Raw genomic sequence first — 15,509 nt, 5'->3', positions numbered from 1 at the left:
ACCAGATATCAGCTTTTCTGCCGTACCCTTCCCCACTAATGACCTCAGGGCTCATCCAGTATGGTGTGCCTGTGACTGACTTCATTCCTGTCCCTGAAAGACAGATGCTTTGAAGCCGTTTACTGGCTCCAAAATCTCCTAGTTTGACGTTGCCTGTTGAGTCTCGCAGAATATTTGCTCCTAAAAATAAGAAACATCCTCATTTCATTACTCTTATCAGCAGTTTGGAATATAATATAAAAGAACAATGGCAGAATTAAACTTAGTAACTGACTCTTCAATCTGTCTCCAAAACTAGGTTGCTTTTCATCTTCCAAATATTACCTGTCACAACGCCAGTCACACAAACAGCGCTCATTAAGGACAAACACTGAATTTTTAGAGTCAGAAATGCGCTTTAAAACCTAAGAAGGTTCTCCCACTGAAAAAAAACTGATGTGGAGGGAAAAGAGGATGAAAAAGAAGAGAAAGGGGAAAGGGCTCAGAGAAGGATGAAAAGCAACAGCAGGCTCTTGGGCACAGTTTCTCTCTATCACAAAGCAAGAGGCTTATGGCTGAAGTTTATTTCCCTGAGAAGGAACTTCCTGAAGGAGTCTCATAATCAAGACTTCTGTCACTTTTTCCCTTCTGCTGTAACTTAATGTTAATTATCTTACATTTTACAATTTTCCTAAGTATTAGGTTTTGCTTTATATTAATTTTACTTCTCAATTTCTATATATTTTAAGTCTCTTCTAAGCAAGGTTGGAGCTTTTTTTGTTTTAAAATTTCATTTACTTTGATAATAAACTTAATTTATTATAAACTGACTTTGATTGCCTGGTTTGAGGTAGTTTGTTGACTTCTTTACTATAAAGTTCCATTTTCCCCGCTTCTCATACTATAATATTTAGGAGAAGTTCACTAAGCCTAGCCCACAGTTAAGGAATCAGGAGTTATGCTCCAGGCTGAGTAGATACATAAATTTGGAATTATTCTACACAGATTTGTCTCCTCTTTTCCATTTATTCAACCATTCATTTATATCAGTATGAACATGTGGATATTTATTGAATACTTTGGGTTATAAACCAATGTAACCTTTTTTTTTCTTTGCTCAAGTCATTCTAGCTTTGGCCATTGGGAACTCTTCTGATTGGCTCCTGAGTCCATTTGTCATATACTGATCACTGTGTTGTTGTCTGTTTTCCATTTGGGTTGTTTTTAGCCTTTTCTTACTTTGGGGAACTATTAGGTGCTTCATGCTCAACTTGTATATTCCCTGCACCAGTCATACATCAGCCTTCTCTCCAAGGAGCCCTGGTTATCAGAAACCAAGATCCAGGTCCTAAGTTCATTTATTTTGTATTCTCTATTTTCCCCTTTATTTATCATCTTTAAAACTCTCTTTTTTTCCCCCTGGGATTACAAGTCTAGTTTCTGTCTTATAAAAATTATTTCTAGTCTCATTTTTAAATAATGTCTAGTCTGTTTTTAAATATGCAGTTCATTTTATCTAATTTTCATTTTAAAATTTACTTCATTGTTTTTTAGGTCTTCTACCTATATTTTACATTTAAAAAATCCTTATTTCTTCTTATTTTTTTAATGGCCTCTAAGAAGGAGAATTAATAGTGAAGAGAATGTGTACTGCCCATTCCCACCCTGAGCTTCTGTACTTGTCTTATCATTCTCCCATCAAATTCCCCAGCCTAGTGGATAATAGCTCTTCGCAGTTTCTCTGCAGGGGAAGGCATAGGCTCCATTCTCTGCACGCCATAAGCCTAAGTGATACACATACTAGTGACTGTGCAAAACTGCACTGTCTACCCTATTTAACATCTCGCTGTAAGAGGAGACACTGTCAAAGAAAGGCACTATCCCTAAAATATCTACCTAAGGGTCTACAGCCATACCACCCTGAATGCACCCAATCTCCTCTAAAATATTTAACCAAACAAACAAACCATATTTTACTGGGAAGAAATAGTCCCAGGCCAGTCACAGAAAAGAAGAACCATCGCTGGGGAGTAATCATCAATGTTGAACCAATGCCGACCCACACATGAGAAAAACATGTAATCACATTCCCAATATAGTCTCCTAATTTTTTGAAACTTATTTTGTATACCTTAAGAGTCAGCTATTGCCCTGGCCAGTGTGGCTCAGCTGGTTAGAGCATCATCCCATAAACTGAAAGATTGCGGGTTCAATTCCCTGCCAAGCCACATGCCTAGGTTTTATGTTCTGTCCCGGATTGGGGTGTGTATGAGTGGTGATTGATCATTGTCTCTCTTATCATTGTTTCTCTTCCTTCCTTCCCTTCCCTCTCTCTAAAATCAATAAGCATGCCCATGGGTGAAGTTGTTTTTGAAGTAAAGTAAGCTATTACAAAGATTTTTCAAACATCTACAAAAACAGGTACAATAGTTTATGTACCCATCACTCACCTCACCCACCATCTGAAAATCTTCCCCAACCATACTGCCAGCCACTCCCTCTTTCCCTCATATTATCTGAAGTAAATTCAAGACATCATCTCAACAGTTCAATATGTAGATTTAAAAGATAAGGAGTCATATTACACCTAACAGGAAAACAATGCCTTAATAATGTTAAATATACACTCAGTGTATTTTACAGTTTTTTAAAAATCAGAATCCAAGTAAGTTCCTAACATTGAGACTCAATGATGTATCTTTTAAGTCTTTTCTAAAGTTCCCTCTAACCATTTTTCCTTTGCAATTTATGAAGAACCTAAGTTGTTTGCCTGCAGCTTTCCTGACTAGATTTCGCTGACTCCATCCCAAGGGGTCGTATTTAATATGTTCATATGTCTGATGTATCTGTTCTATAACTGAAAGATAAGTTTCCTTTCATCTACTCTTTAGTTCTCAATGGTTTAATTAGGAAAAGAAAGGCAGAATAAAGGAACTCTGTTATGAATTGGTTCCCTAGTAACAATGATCAATTATTTTTTCCTAGGTTTCATTATGAACTCACTTAAACTTAAATATCATCAGGTATCTTTCTTTTCCCATTACAATTTGAAAATAGCTCATTATAAAAATTTGGGAAATGTAGAAAAAGTAAAAAATATGCCAAATAAAATTATTATCACTCATTCTGCCATGTGTAAATAACCACTGTTAATCACACAAAATTTTTTTCTTTTAGATCATATTTAAAAAACTGAGATCAAATTGAATATCTAATTTTATATCTTCTCCTATCAATACATTTGCCCTATAATGATTTTAAGTTAGCTTGTTGTTTCCAACCTCATTTTAACAGTATGGTTTGTCATTCCTTCTGATAAGGTCCACTTGGGCTTGTATCTCCCCTTGGTTCCTTTACCTTGTCTCATCATGAGTGCTAAAATGAAACTGGCTTGAATAGAGATCACTCCTATCAGAAAAATTCACATTCAAATATTTTCCCTATGTGGTTCTTAAAGCTTTCAGTTTTTGTTACTGAACAACTGCACCTATTTCTTTTAGATCATGAGCCGTGTCCTCAATCTCTCAAACTATAACCTCCATTCTAGTACACATGATTTGGCTCAGCATTCTCCAGCAGATTGTACTATATCACTAGAAACTGGTTAGGAACATTTTCTTTAGCCTGAATATGGCCATATTCAGAATGTGAATCACCACAGGGAGGCAAAAATATCTGGTAGCTCATTAGAACCCTCGGAAAGACCAGTCAAAAATGTACTTTTTATTTATTACTTATATGTGCATGTATTTACTATTCTTATCGGTTGATTAACTAGAGTCATCTCTGAATTAGGGGTCACACCCAATTTTTATAGAACCAAACTTCAGTTTTTATAGAATCAAACCTCTGGTATACTTTGTAGTACAGAATTTAAGCCCTCTCAAATTTTACACATCTCTACCACTCACTTTTGTCTCACTTCATGCATTTACCTTACATACCTGATCCCTGAAAGCAGCTGAATTTTAAAAAATGAGCTTAACTGAGTTGAAGCTCATCAAAGCTCAATCTTAGGCTCTCTTCCCTCCCTCTTCTTATTCTCTCCCTAGATAATAACACCCATTCCAATGGCTTTAATTAAAAATGATCTCAACATAAAAATGTCATCATCGTTACAGCTATCTGAATACTATCTAGATAACAAACTATTTTAAGCATATTATACACATTAACTCATTTAATCCTTTCTTTTGAAAGTATTTTTTTATTTATTTTTGGACAGAGGGAAGGGAGAGAAACATCAATGTGTGGTTGCCTCTTTTGTGACCCCTAGTAGGGACCTGGCCAGCAACCCAGGGTGTGCCCTGACTGGGAATCAAACTGGCAAGCCTTCTGTTGGCAGGCCAGTGCTCAATCCACTGAGCCACACTAGCCAGGGCTCATTTAATTCTTTCAAGAATCTTACAAGTTGGACATTATTATCACCGTCATTAAATATGAGGAACTCAGGCATAGAAGAGTTATGTGCCTTGTGCAAGGTTTCACATGGTTAATGAAAAAGAAAGCCTGAATTTGAACCAGGTCATCTAGTGTCAGGGCCCCCTTTCTTAATCACTGTATTGTAATGCTTATGTTCTCTATATAAAAACATGGACTCATTTTTATGATCATTTGAACTTTTTTGATTCAGTGAACCCCCACAGGGAAGCTACCCACTGTGGAGACCTGAACATCAAGACTAGTTGGAATACTGATGGAGTCCATAAGAAAGGAGAATTGTTTTCCTATGATATTTTAAAGGAGAGTTTATTAATTTAAATATTATATTTTTTAACCATATTACTTATTTCATTCACAAAACACAAAACCTGTATACTTAAAAAAGTACTTCATTACTTACCTTTGATATCTCTATGAACAATCATATTACTGTGCAAATAATGGACACCCTCCAGAATCTGACGGGTGTATTTCCTAGTCACATTCTCAGTAAGAGCTCCATATGCTTTTAATTGGTCCTTAATTGAACCCTGTAAGAAAACAAAAGACTATGGTGTGGTTTGAAACAGAAACCACTATATTAAAATTCTTTTTAAAAAGAATCCTTGTTCATCAGTGGGAGACTTTAGTTGGAGAGCACAGAAATTCTCAGTAAGAACACATATGTCATCTCATTTACATACAACCCTTTACAGTCCCTGACTAGAACTGTGGAAGAATATGCTTCTTGATGGATACTCTTGTTTCTATGACTACGTTGATTCTAATTATCTTCTATAGCTTCCAACTGTGTTTTTAAAAATTCTCCAGTACTTTTTATACTGCTTTTTTGCCCACAATGTATTTGGTTTTCCCTACTTGCCCTTCTACATTATGTCCTACTTTATTTTTTATTTGTTTTTTCTTCCTCTATTTTTAAGTGTTTTACTGACATCTGCTCGTTTATTTCTAGAAAGAATGGGTATAATTACAAAACCAGAATACATGAGGTATTTAACTTTTTTCTTTATATACTCAACATTTTAGTTCAAACCATGAGAAAATACATTAAAGAATTTTTTAAATTAAATCATTATTATCCCTTTTATTTTTTTAAAGATTTTAATTTTTTATCTTTAGAGGGGAAGGGAAGAGAGAGGGAGAGAAATATCAATATATGGCTGCCTCTTGTGTGTCCCCTGCTGGGAACTGGCCTGCAACATAGGCATGTGCCCTGGCTGGGAATCGAACTGCAATACTCTGGTTTGCAGGCCTGCACTCAATCCAGAAGAATTTCAATCTTATCAGTGGTTTTTAAGGCAGGATGAGGTGCCACCTATGAGAATGCTGAATCAGTCTAAAGTGAGACAAACACACTAAATTTTACAAAAGCTTCCCTACTGATTCCAATGTACAAATTTGATGACCAACCATTTTACAAAATGAAAATGAACTCCTTCCTGAGGGACAAATCTTTTATTTTAAACAGTAGAGTATATTTAAATGTTTCTTCCTTTCCTTACATTTTAGTAAACTATGTACTTTGTCATATAAAAGTAGATACTTGAATTTTACAGGTTTAACCATTCGCTGTTTCCACTATTTACGAGCAGTCTCTGAAAGGACAGAAAGATGCCACTCTGCTGGCCTAGATTTGCAGACCTGTGTGGAAAGTCTCAGGCAATGAGTGAGCTCAACCAACTATCAACACTTATTATTCCATACAGCTTGTTTCTTCAGGCTACTTATTGTGCTTCTACTTGTAGTAATACATACAATAACCCAGCTAGAACTTCACTTTCCAAACAGTAAGCCCCCAAACACTTGTAGGCTGTAAATAAGTGATGGCCTTATGGATCCTCTAAACTGTTAGGCAGCTAGGCCAGTGGCCTAAGGAGCTAACAGATCCATTGGTATAGTGTTTTTACACTTGTGTACCATAAAATTTTACTTTCTTTTTTATGTTTAAATTTTAATATAGTTTATTGATTATGCTATTACAGTTGTCTCATTTTTTTCTTCCCTTTATTCGCCTCTGTCCTGTTCCCCCCTCACACCATCATTCTTCCACCTTACTTCATGTCCATGGATCATACACATACAGGTTCTTTGGCTTCTCCATTTCCCATACTATTCTTAATCTCCCCTCGTCTATTCTGAACCTACCATTTATACTTATTCCCTGTACCTTTCCCCCATTCTCTCCCCAACCCCTCCCTGTTCATTACCCTCCATGTGATCTCCATTTCAGTGATTCTGTCCCTCTTCTACTTTTTTGCTTAGTTTGCTTTTGTTTTTGTTAGCTTCAATTGTTGATAGTTGTGAGTTTGTTGTCATTTTACTGTTCATATTTTTATCTTCTTTTTCTTAGATAAGTCCCTTTAACATTTCATATAATAAGGGCTTGGTGATGATGAACTACTTTAACTTGGCCTTATCTAGGAAGCACTTTATCTGCCCTTCCATTCTAAATGACAGCTTTGCTCAACAGAAGAATTTTGGATGTAAGTCCTTGCCTTTCATGACTTCGAATACTTCTTTCCAGCTGCTTCTTGTGTGTAAGGTTTCTTCTGAGAAGTCAGCTGATAGCTTATGGGAACTACTTCATAGGTAACTGTCTCCTTTTCTCTTGATGCTTTTAAGATTCTCTCCTTCTCTTTAATGATGATGTGCCTTGGTGTGTTCCTCCTTGGGTCCAACTTCTTTGGGACCCTCTGAGCTTCCTGGAGTTCCCGGAAGTCCATTTCCTTTGTCAGATTAGGGGATTTCTCCATAGTTTTCAAGTAAGTTTTCAATGTCTTCCTCTTATCCTTCTGGCACTCCTATGATTCACATGTTGGAATATTTAAAGTTGTCCCAGAGGTTCCTAAACCTCTCCTCGTATTTTTTGAATTATTTCTTCATTCTAGTCTGGTTGAATGTTTACTTCTTTCTTCTTGTCCAAACCATTGATTTGAGTCCCGGTTTCCTTCCCTTCACTGTTGGTTCCCTATACATTTTCCTGTATTTCACTTTTCATAGCCTTCACATCTTCCTCTATTTTAAGACCATACTCAACCATTTCTGTGAGCATCCTGATTTACCAGTGTTTTGAACGCTGCATCTGAAAGGTTCACTATCTCTTCATCACTTAGTTGTATTTTTTTCTGGAACTTTGATCTGTTCTTGCATTTGGGCCATACTTGTTTATCTCTGCATTGCCTATTAGGTAGTAAGGGAGGAACCTTAGATATTCACCAGAGTGGGGCAACCCACATACTGGTGTTGTGGTGCTGTATGTGGGGAGGGGTCCAAGAGGAAACTATGCCACTTGCACAGCTCTTGACCACTTGCACAGCTCTTGACCAGCTTTCAGTCACTTCCCCTCGCTACCACAAGCAAATTGGGCCCTTCTGGTGCTAATTCCCAGGTATGTGGGTTTGTGTTGTTCTAGGACCCTGTGGGTCTCTCCAACGAACTCTCCTGTGAGACTGGGAGTTTCTTCTGCTGCCACAACCCCCACAGGTTTTTTTCAGTCAGAGGTTTTGAGGCTTTTGCTCTGCATTGCAACCCTGGGTTACACGGTATTTCTCGCTCCCCAGTTGTTCCTCCTGGTTTATCTGCACTCAAATATGGGACTGCTTCATCCACCAGCTGCCACCTTGCTCACCTCAGTCCTCCAGCTGCTGCCTTGCCGCAGTCCTCTCCACCCCCGCTGTCTATGTCCATATCTCATACCAGTCTGGATAAATGTTTCTTCTTTAATTCCTTGATTGTCAGACTTCCATACAGTTTGACTTTCTGGCAGTTCTGGTTATTTTTGCTTTTAAATTTGTTGTTGTCCTTCTTTTGGTTGGGCAAGAAGGCAAAGTGTATCTACCTACACCTCCATTGTGGCTAGAAGCAGCAAATGTTACTTTCTTCAGTTTGAACAACTAGAATTGAGAACCACTGTGCCAGCTAAAAATCCTGTGTTGTGTGTGGGTGGTGTAAAGGTAACAGATAAATGAACTCCTAATGCAGGTATTAAAATTAAAGAAAGTTTTGGTTCTAATCTGAGAGTAGTTCTAGGTAAACTACAGAATGGAATAGTAGTACATTTGGGAAAACTGAAAAACAGAATGACAATTTTGGAGAATCTTGAATCTAGGGAATAAAAATTCAGCATACTACATTTTATGAGAGTAATTATATAGCATCATTCACAAACTTAGAGATTCAGGAAAGTCTACAAACATGTCCAACCCATGTATACCATGAGCTTACCATATGTACAATTCATTTAGGTTGCCAACAAACTATTACTAATTTGGTAACACGCTTTTCAAATTCGAGAAATGACAATATATACTTTGAGGAGACAGCTGCTCTTACAAAACCAAGTGTAGCTAATGAGAAACATGATCTAATTACCTCTTCCTGAACAGTCCTAGCTTAGTCCTAAGATTACTAACTATATAAAGATTACACATATCCATTTGTGATATAAATCAGTTCTAACCAATTAAGCATTTTAATTAATCTTATCTTCAATCTAGGTCTCTATTCACTTATTCATAATTTTGTTTTCTACTTTAAATATGTATTGTACAAACAGTAATGAAAATCTGAATAAAAGAAAAACAACCAATGCCAACATAACACCACATTTCCAATTTTCTAACTTTCTTCTGGACTTATCCAAATACAGATACTTTTAAAATATCATAATCATTATCAAAAAGCATTCTGCATTCTTTTTTCCTTTCTTATATAAGTACTTCCTCCAACTTTGCTATACAGCCTTCACAATTTTAATTGTTAACATAAATTCTCTCGGACAATGTCATCATAATTTACTTCCACCATGGGCAATGAATTTCCTTTTTTTTCATCACAGATAATACTAAAATAAACAAAATAAGTATATGCAGCTTTTTCTTTCTTTTGGATTACTGCTGTAGTATAAATTTCTGTGAGACTAACAGATCAAAAAGCTTCAATATTTTTATGGCCTTCAATACATCCCACCAATTTGTTTTTCAAAGAGGATTAAAAAAAATAAACTAATTTACATTGCCAACAGAATATTTGAAAATAAAGAGTAGTAATAATGAGTAACAGTGGTATTACTATAAACAATTAATAATTCACCATGATAAGAAACAAAGTCAAGTTTGCTGTTGTTCATGTGAGAATGAGAATGGTTAAGACCATTACTATTAGACACTGATCCAGTGTTATGATCCATTAAGTTTAAACTGCAACGTTATACATTACACATATAATTCTCTTTTTTTTAAAGATTTTATTTATTTATTTTTCAAGAAAGGGGAAGGGAGGGAGAAAGTCAAGGAGAGAAACATTGATGTACAAGATACATCGATTGGTTGCCTCTCACAGGCCCCCAGCTGGGGGCTTGGCCCACAACCCAGGCATGTGCCCTGATGGGAAATCGAATTGGTGATTTTTTGGTTCACGGGCCAGCACTCAAGCCACTAAGCCACACCAGCCAGGGCTATACATAATTCTAATAAGACTAATAAATCAAACCTTTTTTCTACCATGTACTGCCTATTAAATTATGGAAATGCATGTATTTTTAAATGAGTATATATCTACCACTTTGAAAATCATTAGTATTAGAATGTACTCTACATATTATAAAAACAACATAGAAGGAATGACAGAGTTTGAAAATCACATTTTTTTAGCTCCTAATGAAATTATTGCCTGAGGCAATGATTTTCAATCTCTGTTAAAAACATTAGGTGGATGGCTGAAAATGAACCGGATACTCCTAAGTGCCATTGCATAGCTCATTACTTTTTGGTCTTCAGGAAAAGAACCAAACTTTACAATGGAGGAATCAGGATGTCAAGCACCCTAATCTAGTAGTCAACCTTAGAATCACTAACCATGGAACAACCAAGAATTTCTACTAATAAGATGCAACATAAAATACACAGCATCATCTATGAGGCATTCTAATAAAAAACACTGAATTAGAATCTAATTTAAATTTTAGATCTAACATGGAGTTTATAGAAAATAAGGGAATAAAGAAACAAATTATACACTGCCACGAGATAACACTGTGAACAGAATAAGAGCATGATCTATCTGTCAAATCTACGTCATATAAAAATTGTTCTAGATGTAAAGAGGAGTAAGAAATATATCAGCTAAATGTAATATGTGACCTTGAACTAGATCCTGGTTTGGATAAACCAGCAATTATGGGTACTTTTAAGACTCTTAGAGAAATCTGAGTATGGACTGCTACGTATGTAACCTATTTTAGTATATGTCAGCATTTTAAAAAATTAATTTAAAAAAGACAAAGACAGATGAAGATAGAAAATAAAATTATATTACTAATTTAAAACTCTTCCGAAATATCATTAACTAGGTATAACATTTTATAATCAAAGTTCTATTGTTTCTCTTTCCTCAACTGAACCTTTAAATAGAATATGTCTATTTCCAAAGGATATACTAACTTACCCCTGGCATATATTCCATAAATATGGAAAGTGTTTTTTCCTGGGGATCCCTCAAACAGCCATAATACTGAACAATTCGCTCATGCAGCAAATTTTTCAACAACTGAATTTCACACTCAAGTGCATTTACTTCCTGAAAGACAGAACTCACTGTTAAGTCTTTACAGTACTGTTAGTAAAAGTAAAAAATTCAAATTTCATTGCCCATCAAAGTGATTTGATTCTGCAATTTCTACTTCCTAAGGAAAAAACATTTTAAAGCACTAACAATAACTTTTATAACAGTCCTCAAAGGTGTGCTAAAGCAACATTAAATCAGATCAGGAATATAACAGAGCATCAAAAGAGAAAAATCCATGGTACAAAGCAGATGAACATATCTAATTATCTATTTGTTTTGCAAATAATCTGTATTAAGAAAAAAATTAAAATGCCAAGGTGTTATGATTATTTTATTGAAACTGCTTTTTTTCCTGTGTGAAGTGATTGTGCAGTCTGTGCAGTGATTCTTACCTTACTGGTCTCAGGTCTATCAGGGTCAAATTGAACTTGCTTAACAGCCAACTCTCTTCCTGTATCAACATCATAACAGAGGTAGACCCTGCCAAAGGCTCCCTGGCCAAGCAGTTTGCCCAATCTCCAGTTGGTTGGAGCACGAGGTGCTAAAAAAGAACATTTTCTTAAAATGGAATAGCTAGATAGTACGAAAATGGTTAAAGACTAAGTAAGTGTATTGCATTAGTATATGCTTGGGTGTAAGAGAAAATCATGATCATCCAAGTTTATAATGATCATCATCTTTGGAAATTTTTCTCTTCAGTCAATTTTCTAAGAATTCTAAACCAACACTAGGTTCATAACCCCATAATTCATTTTTTCCAGTGTGATATTTTCTTTCTTGGTTACAAATGTAATAGTATCATTCACTCAATCTAAGATGGCACTGATTGTAAGATAGACTATTTCTAATCTTTACTGCAGCAATATTTACAATTAGTTTTCCATCTGCCTATGATGTAGAAAGATAAAAAGAACACCACCCATTCTAATGAGAAAATCTTGAAAGCAGCCACAGAGAAAAAAGCAAATTTCAGGCAGAGGAACAAAGATAAAAATTATAGAACACTTCTCAGAAAGTATGAAAGCACTGGCCAGTGTGGCTCAGCTGATTGGAACATTGTCCCCTGGACCGAAAGGTCATAGGTTCAATTCCCAGTCAGGAAACATACCCAGGTTATGGGTTCAGTCCCTGGTAGGGGAGCGTATGAAAAGGCAACCAATCAGTGTTTCTTTTTCTCTTCCCCTCCCTCCCCCTTCCTTCCCTTTCAATCTCTCTCCCCCTCTCTCTCTTTCTTGTCCCCTCCCTCCCTCCCTCCCTCTATAAAACAATTTTAAAAATATGTCCTTGGATGAGGAAAAAAAGCCAAAAACTAATGAAGAAATAGTTTCAAAATGCTGAAAGAAATAAAACTGGCCAGAATTCTTCACCCAGAAAAATCTTTCAAAAATAAAGGAGAAATAAAGACCTTTACAAACAAATAAAAGCTGAAAGAATTTATTACCAGCAGACTTCTATCACAAGAAAGATTAAAGTAATTATTCAGGCAGAAAAAATTGGATACCTGACGGGATCTTGGATCTACAACGCAAAGGTCTATAAAAATAAACTGAAGGTATATATAAAAGACATTCTTCCCTTATTTTTAATCATTAAAAGATAGCTGTCTAAAGCAAAAATAGCAGCAATGCAGTGTGAGGTCACAGATGTAAAAGTAAAATATGACAACATTAATACAAAAGAAAGGTATTCAGAATATGAATATATTACTGCAGTCTGTGAGCACAAAGCTTTGTATGTGTTGTTTACATTATAAAGTCCAAATATCTGACAATCTAGTCTTAGTTATCATTCTAGTCCCACTCCCACTCTTTCAAGTAAGATATCCACCACTTCAGACAAAAGAAAACTATTCCCCACTTTCAGAATATGCCTGCACATGTCACCTCCTTAACTGGTGAATTCCTACTCATATTCAAGATGTAGATTAAATGCTATACTATAATTATTGTTCCAGACATCATTCTTCCCATTAGACTATATCTTCGAGAATATATATGAAATCTCAGTGCAGGAACTCAACAAGGAAATGTGACATGAATGAATGGATAACTAATTGATAAAAAATTTCTTAATACAAGTGAAGGACAAAATCATCTAGAGTAATTTAACAGTAATACCATACGTATACCTGACACTGCAATCATTTTGGAAGTACCACTTTTATTTATTTTAAGCAGTTGGTCTCACTCTAAGGACTGGCTTGGTATCTAGTCCTTTGAATACTATAAAATTCTGCAAAGGTTCTGTTAAATATTTTACTACGCCAATTTCTACTTACAGCGACTAGGTGGGCTGATGTCCATTACAGTCAAAGTAGGATTATCTATGTCACTTCCCCTCCTTCTTATTCGACTATCATCATACTCTGGGGTAAAGATACTGCTTCCACTACTAGTGCTTAAGGAGTGATCAGTAGGACTGAAACTCACAGGAGACCGGAAGCTGGTCCCCTGTGTCCTTCTAGCTCTTGGGAAAGTTTTTCGACCTACAAAACAAAAATATAATTACCTTAAAACTTTTATTAATATGTTGTAAATAAATGTCTTTAAAATTTATGATGTAAGGAACAGAAATCTGTCCTGTGACAATCCTAAAACAACGGAAACAGCAATCATATTTGATTATATGCTTTAAACCTAAGATTATTATTTTTTTAAGAGTTCAGGAAAATATCCTTGTTAACAGTAAATCATAAAGTCAATAATGAAACATGAGGAAGAAAAAAGGTGAAAGCAAAAATGAAAAGTAGGGAAAAAACAAACAAGATCTGAATACAAATTCAAATAATATGTTAATATATATATGCACACATTCATAAAATCATAGAACGCTCTCAATTTGGGATAAAAAGTAGAAAAAATACTTTTATTCTCATTTCTAATCATGATTTAAAATATAAACCAAAATTTAAAAGTTTATAGGTAGCAATATTTTTTTGAAGTATGAACTTCATGAAGGAATAACTTTTGAAATATTTTGAATTATTCCTTTTCTTCTAAAGAAAAGATAAATATTATAAAGTAAGTTAGCATATAGCTAAGTTGTTGTTATAGTTTTAGTTATAATATAATTTCTTTAAAAAATTTTAGGCAGAAAACTGAATGATGGAGAATCAAGTTTATTTCTAATTCTACTTAAATACGAAATTTTTATTTTTTATTATTTTTGAGAATCTTCACAAATTGTTCTTGTAATCTGGTTGCCAGCAACTTACCATCATTATAGTCTTGATGGTGATATGAAACATGATACCGCCTTGGATATGTTCCTCCTTTTCCAAATTTCTCAAAGATAGGGTTATCAAAGTCTATTAAGACACATAAGAAACTTAGCATTACTAAAAACGTGAAATATTTCTAATGATGAAAAACACATTTACACATTTTTATTTTATTTAAAAACAAACTCCCTCTCTCTTCCACTTAAAATATTATTTAATGACATAAATGTTAAACATTCCAAATGTATATAATCTAACCTGAAAATTCCTGATGATTATCTGGGTAGCTCTGTGCCCTTGGCATTCGTGATTTTGGATAGTTTTCTCTAAAAGTAGAAAATGTCACATTAAATTGACAGCATGTAAATAAGATATCAAAAAATTTATATAATATCAATATCTGTATGTATGTGTGGAAACTGTATATATATACATATTTATATACACAAAGAGAGAGAGAGACAAAAAGAGACAGAGAAAGGGAGAAAAGCTCACTCTGAAATGTTAACATAACTGAAAAAAGAGAAACAACTTCTTAAACTCTTATTTGGTACATGTAAGCAAAAAGCCTGGCTTACAAACTGAACTCATAGAGTACAGTGGTAAGAACATTACTCTTTACCATTACAGGTGTTTGGAAGTTCCTGTGTTTTAATCCTAGCTCTGCCACTTAACTTGCTTTTATAACTTGGCAAATCACCTTTCTAGACTGCTTCCACAACTATGAAAAGGAGATAATTTCTAACTCACGAAGTATATATTTCAAATTATTATTTCCCTGAATTTTGTAATGTTTTAAATGGCTATCTTGAAGTAGATTCGGGCAAAGACAAAGGCTTCACGTACACAGGTAACAAAAAATTCAATGTGTATATTGCCATAAAATATTAGTCATATTTTTATAATTTGCTTTCACAAATTAATACCACAGGAGATTAAAAAGGTAAAGATTTTTTTAAATCCTCACCTGAGGATATGCTTATTGATTTGAGAGAAACACTGATCAGTTGCCTTCCATACCTGGCCCAACCAGAGATTGAACCTGCATCCTAGGTATGTGCCCTGACTGGAAACTGAACCTGCACCTCAACCTTTTGGTGTAAGGGATGACACTCCAACCAACCAAGCCACCCAGACAGAAAAACAGGTAGATTTTTTTTTTTTTTTTTTTTTTTTAGATAGAGGGTAAGGGAAGGAGAAAGAAGAGAGAAACACTGATCAATTGTCTTTCATATGCACCCCAACTGGGGAGCAAACCCACAACTTAGGCATGTGCCCTGACCAGGAATAGAACCAGCAACCT

General features: G+C 35.1%; 1 protein-coding gene across 7 annotated transcripts in view; it reads right to left on the bottom strand.

Moving 5' to 3' along the window:
* MAP3K2 (mitogen-activated protein kinase kinase kinase 2) overlaps nt 1–15,509 on the bottom strand; it is a 73,614-nt gene that overhangs the window by 9,544 nt on the left and 48,561 nt on the right. For 6 of the 7 annotated variants that reach the window (XR_005081749.2, XM_037139853.2, XM_037139852.2 and 3 more), the window contains 7 exons: nt 14,465–14,532; nt 14,201–14,293; nt 13,265–13,471; nt 11,379–11,527; nt 10,867–10,998; nt 4,823–4,952; nt 3–180 (listed from right to left, as the gene is read on the bottom strand). Coding sequence is in view for 6 of the 7 variants with exons in the window: in XM_037139853.2 (XP_036995748.1) it covers nt 3–180; nt 4,823–4,952; nt 10,867–10,998; nt 11,379–11,527; nt 13,265–13,471; nt 14,201–14,293; nt 14,465–14,532 (957 nt within the window). In the remaining variant the exon portion in view is untranslated. The remainder of the gene's footprint in view (nt 1–2; nt 181–4,822; nt 4,953–10,866; nt 10,999–11,378; nt 11,528–13,264; nt 13,472–14,200; nt 14,294–14,464; nt 14,533–15,509) is intronic. The other variant, XM_037139854.2, reaches the window with a different exon arrangement.

The sequence above is a fragment of the Artibeus jamaicensis genome, unplaced genomic scaffold (genome assembly GCF_021234435.1).
Source record: "Artibeus jamaicensis isolate MK-2021 breed Jamaican fruit bat unplaced genomic scaffold, CSHL_Jam_final contig_469, whole genome shotgun sequence".
Taxonomy (NCBI): Eukaryota; Metazoa; Chordata; class Mammalia; order Chiroptera; family Phyllostomidae; genus Artibeus; species Artibeus jamaicensis.
This window is presented reverse-complemented; position numbering and strand designations above follow the sequence as displayed.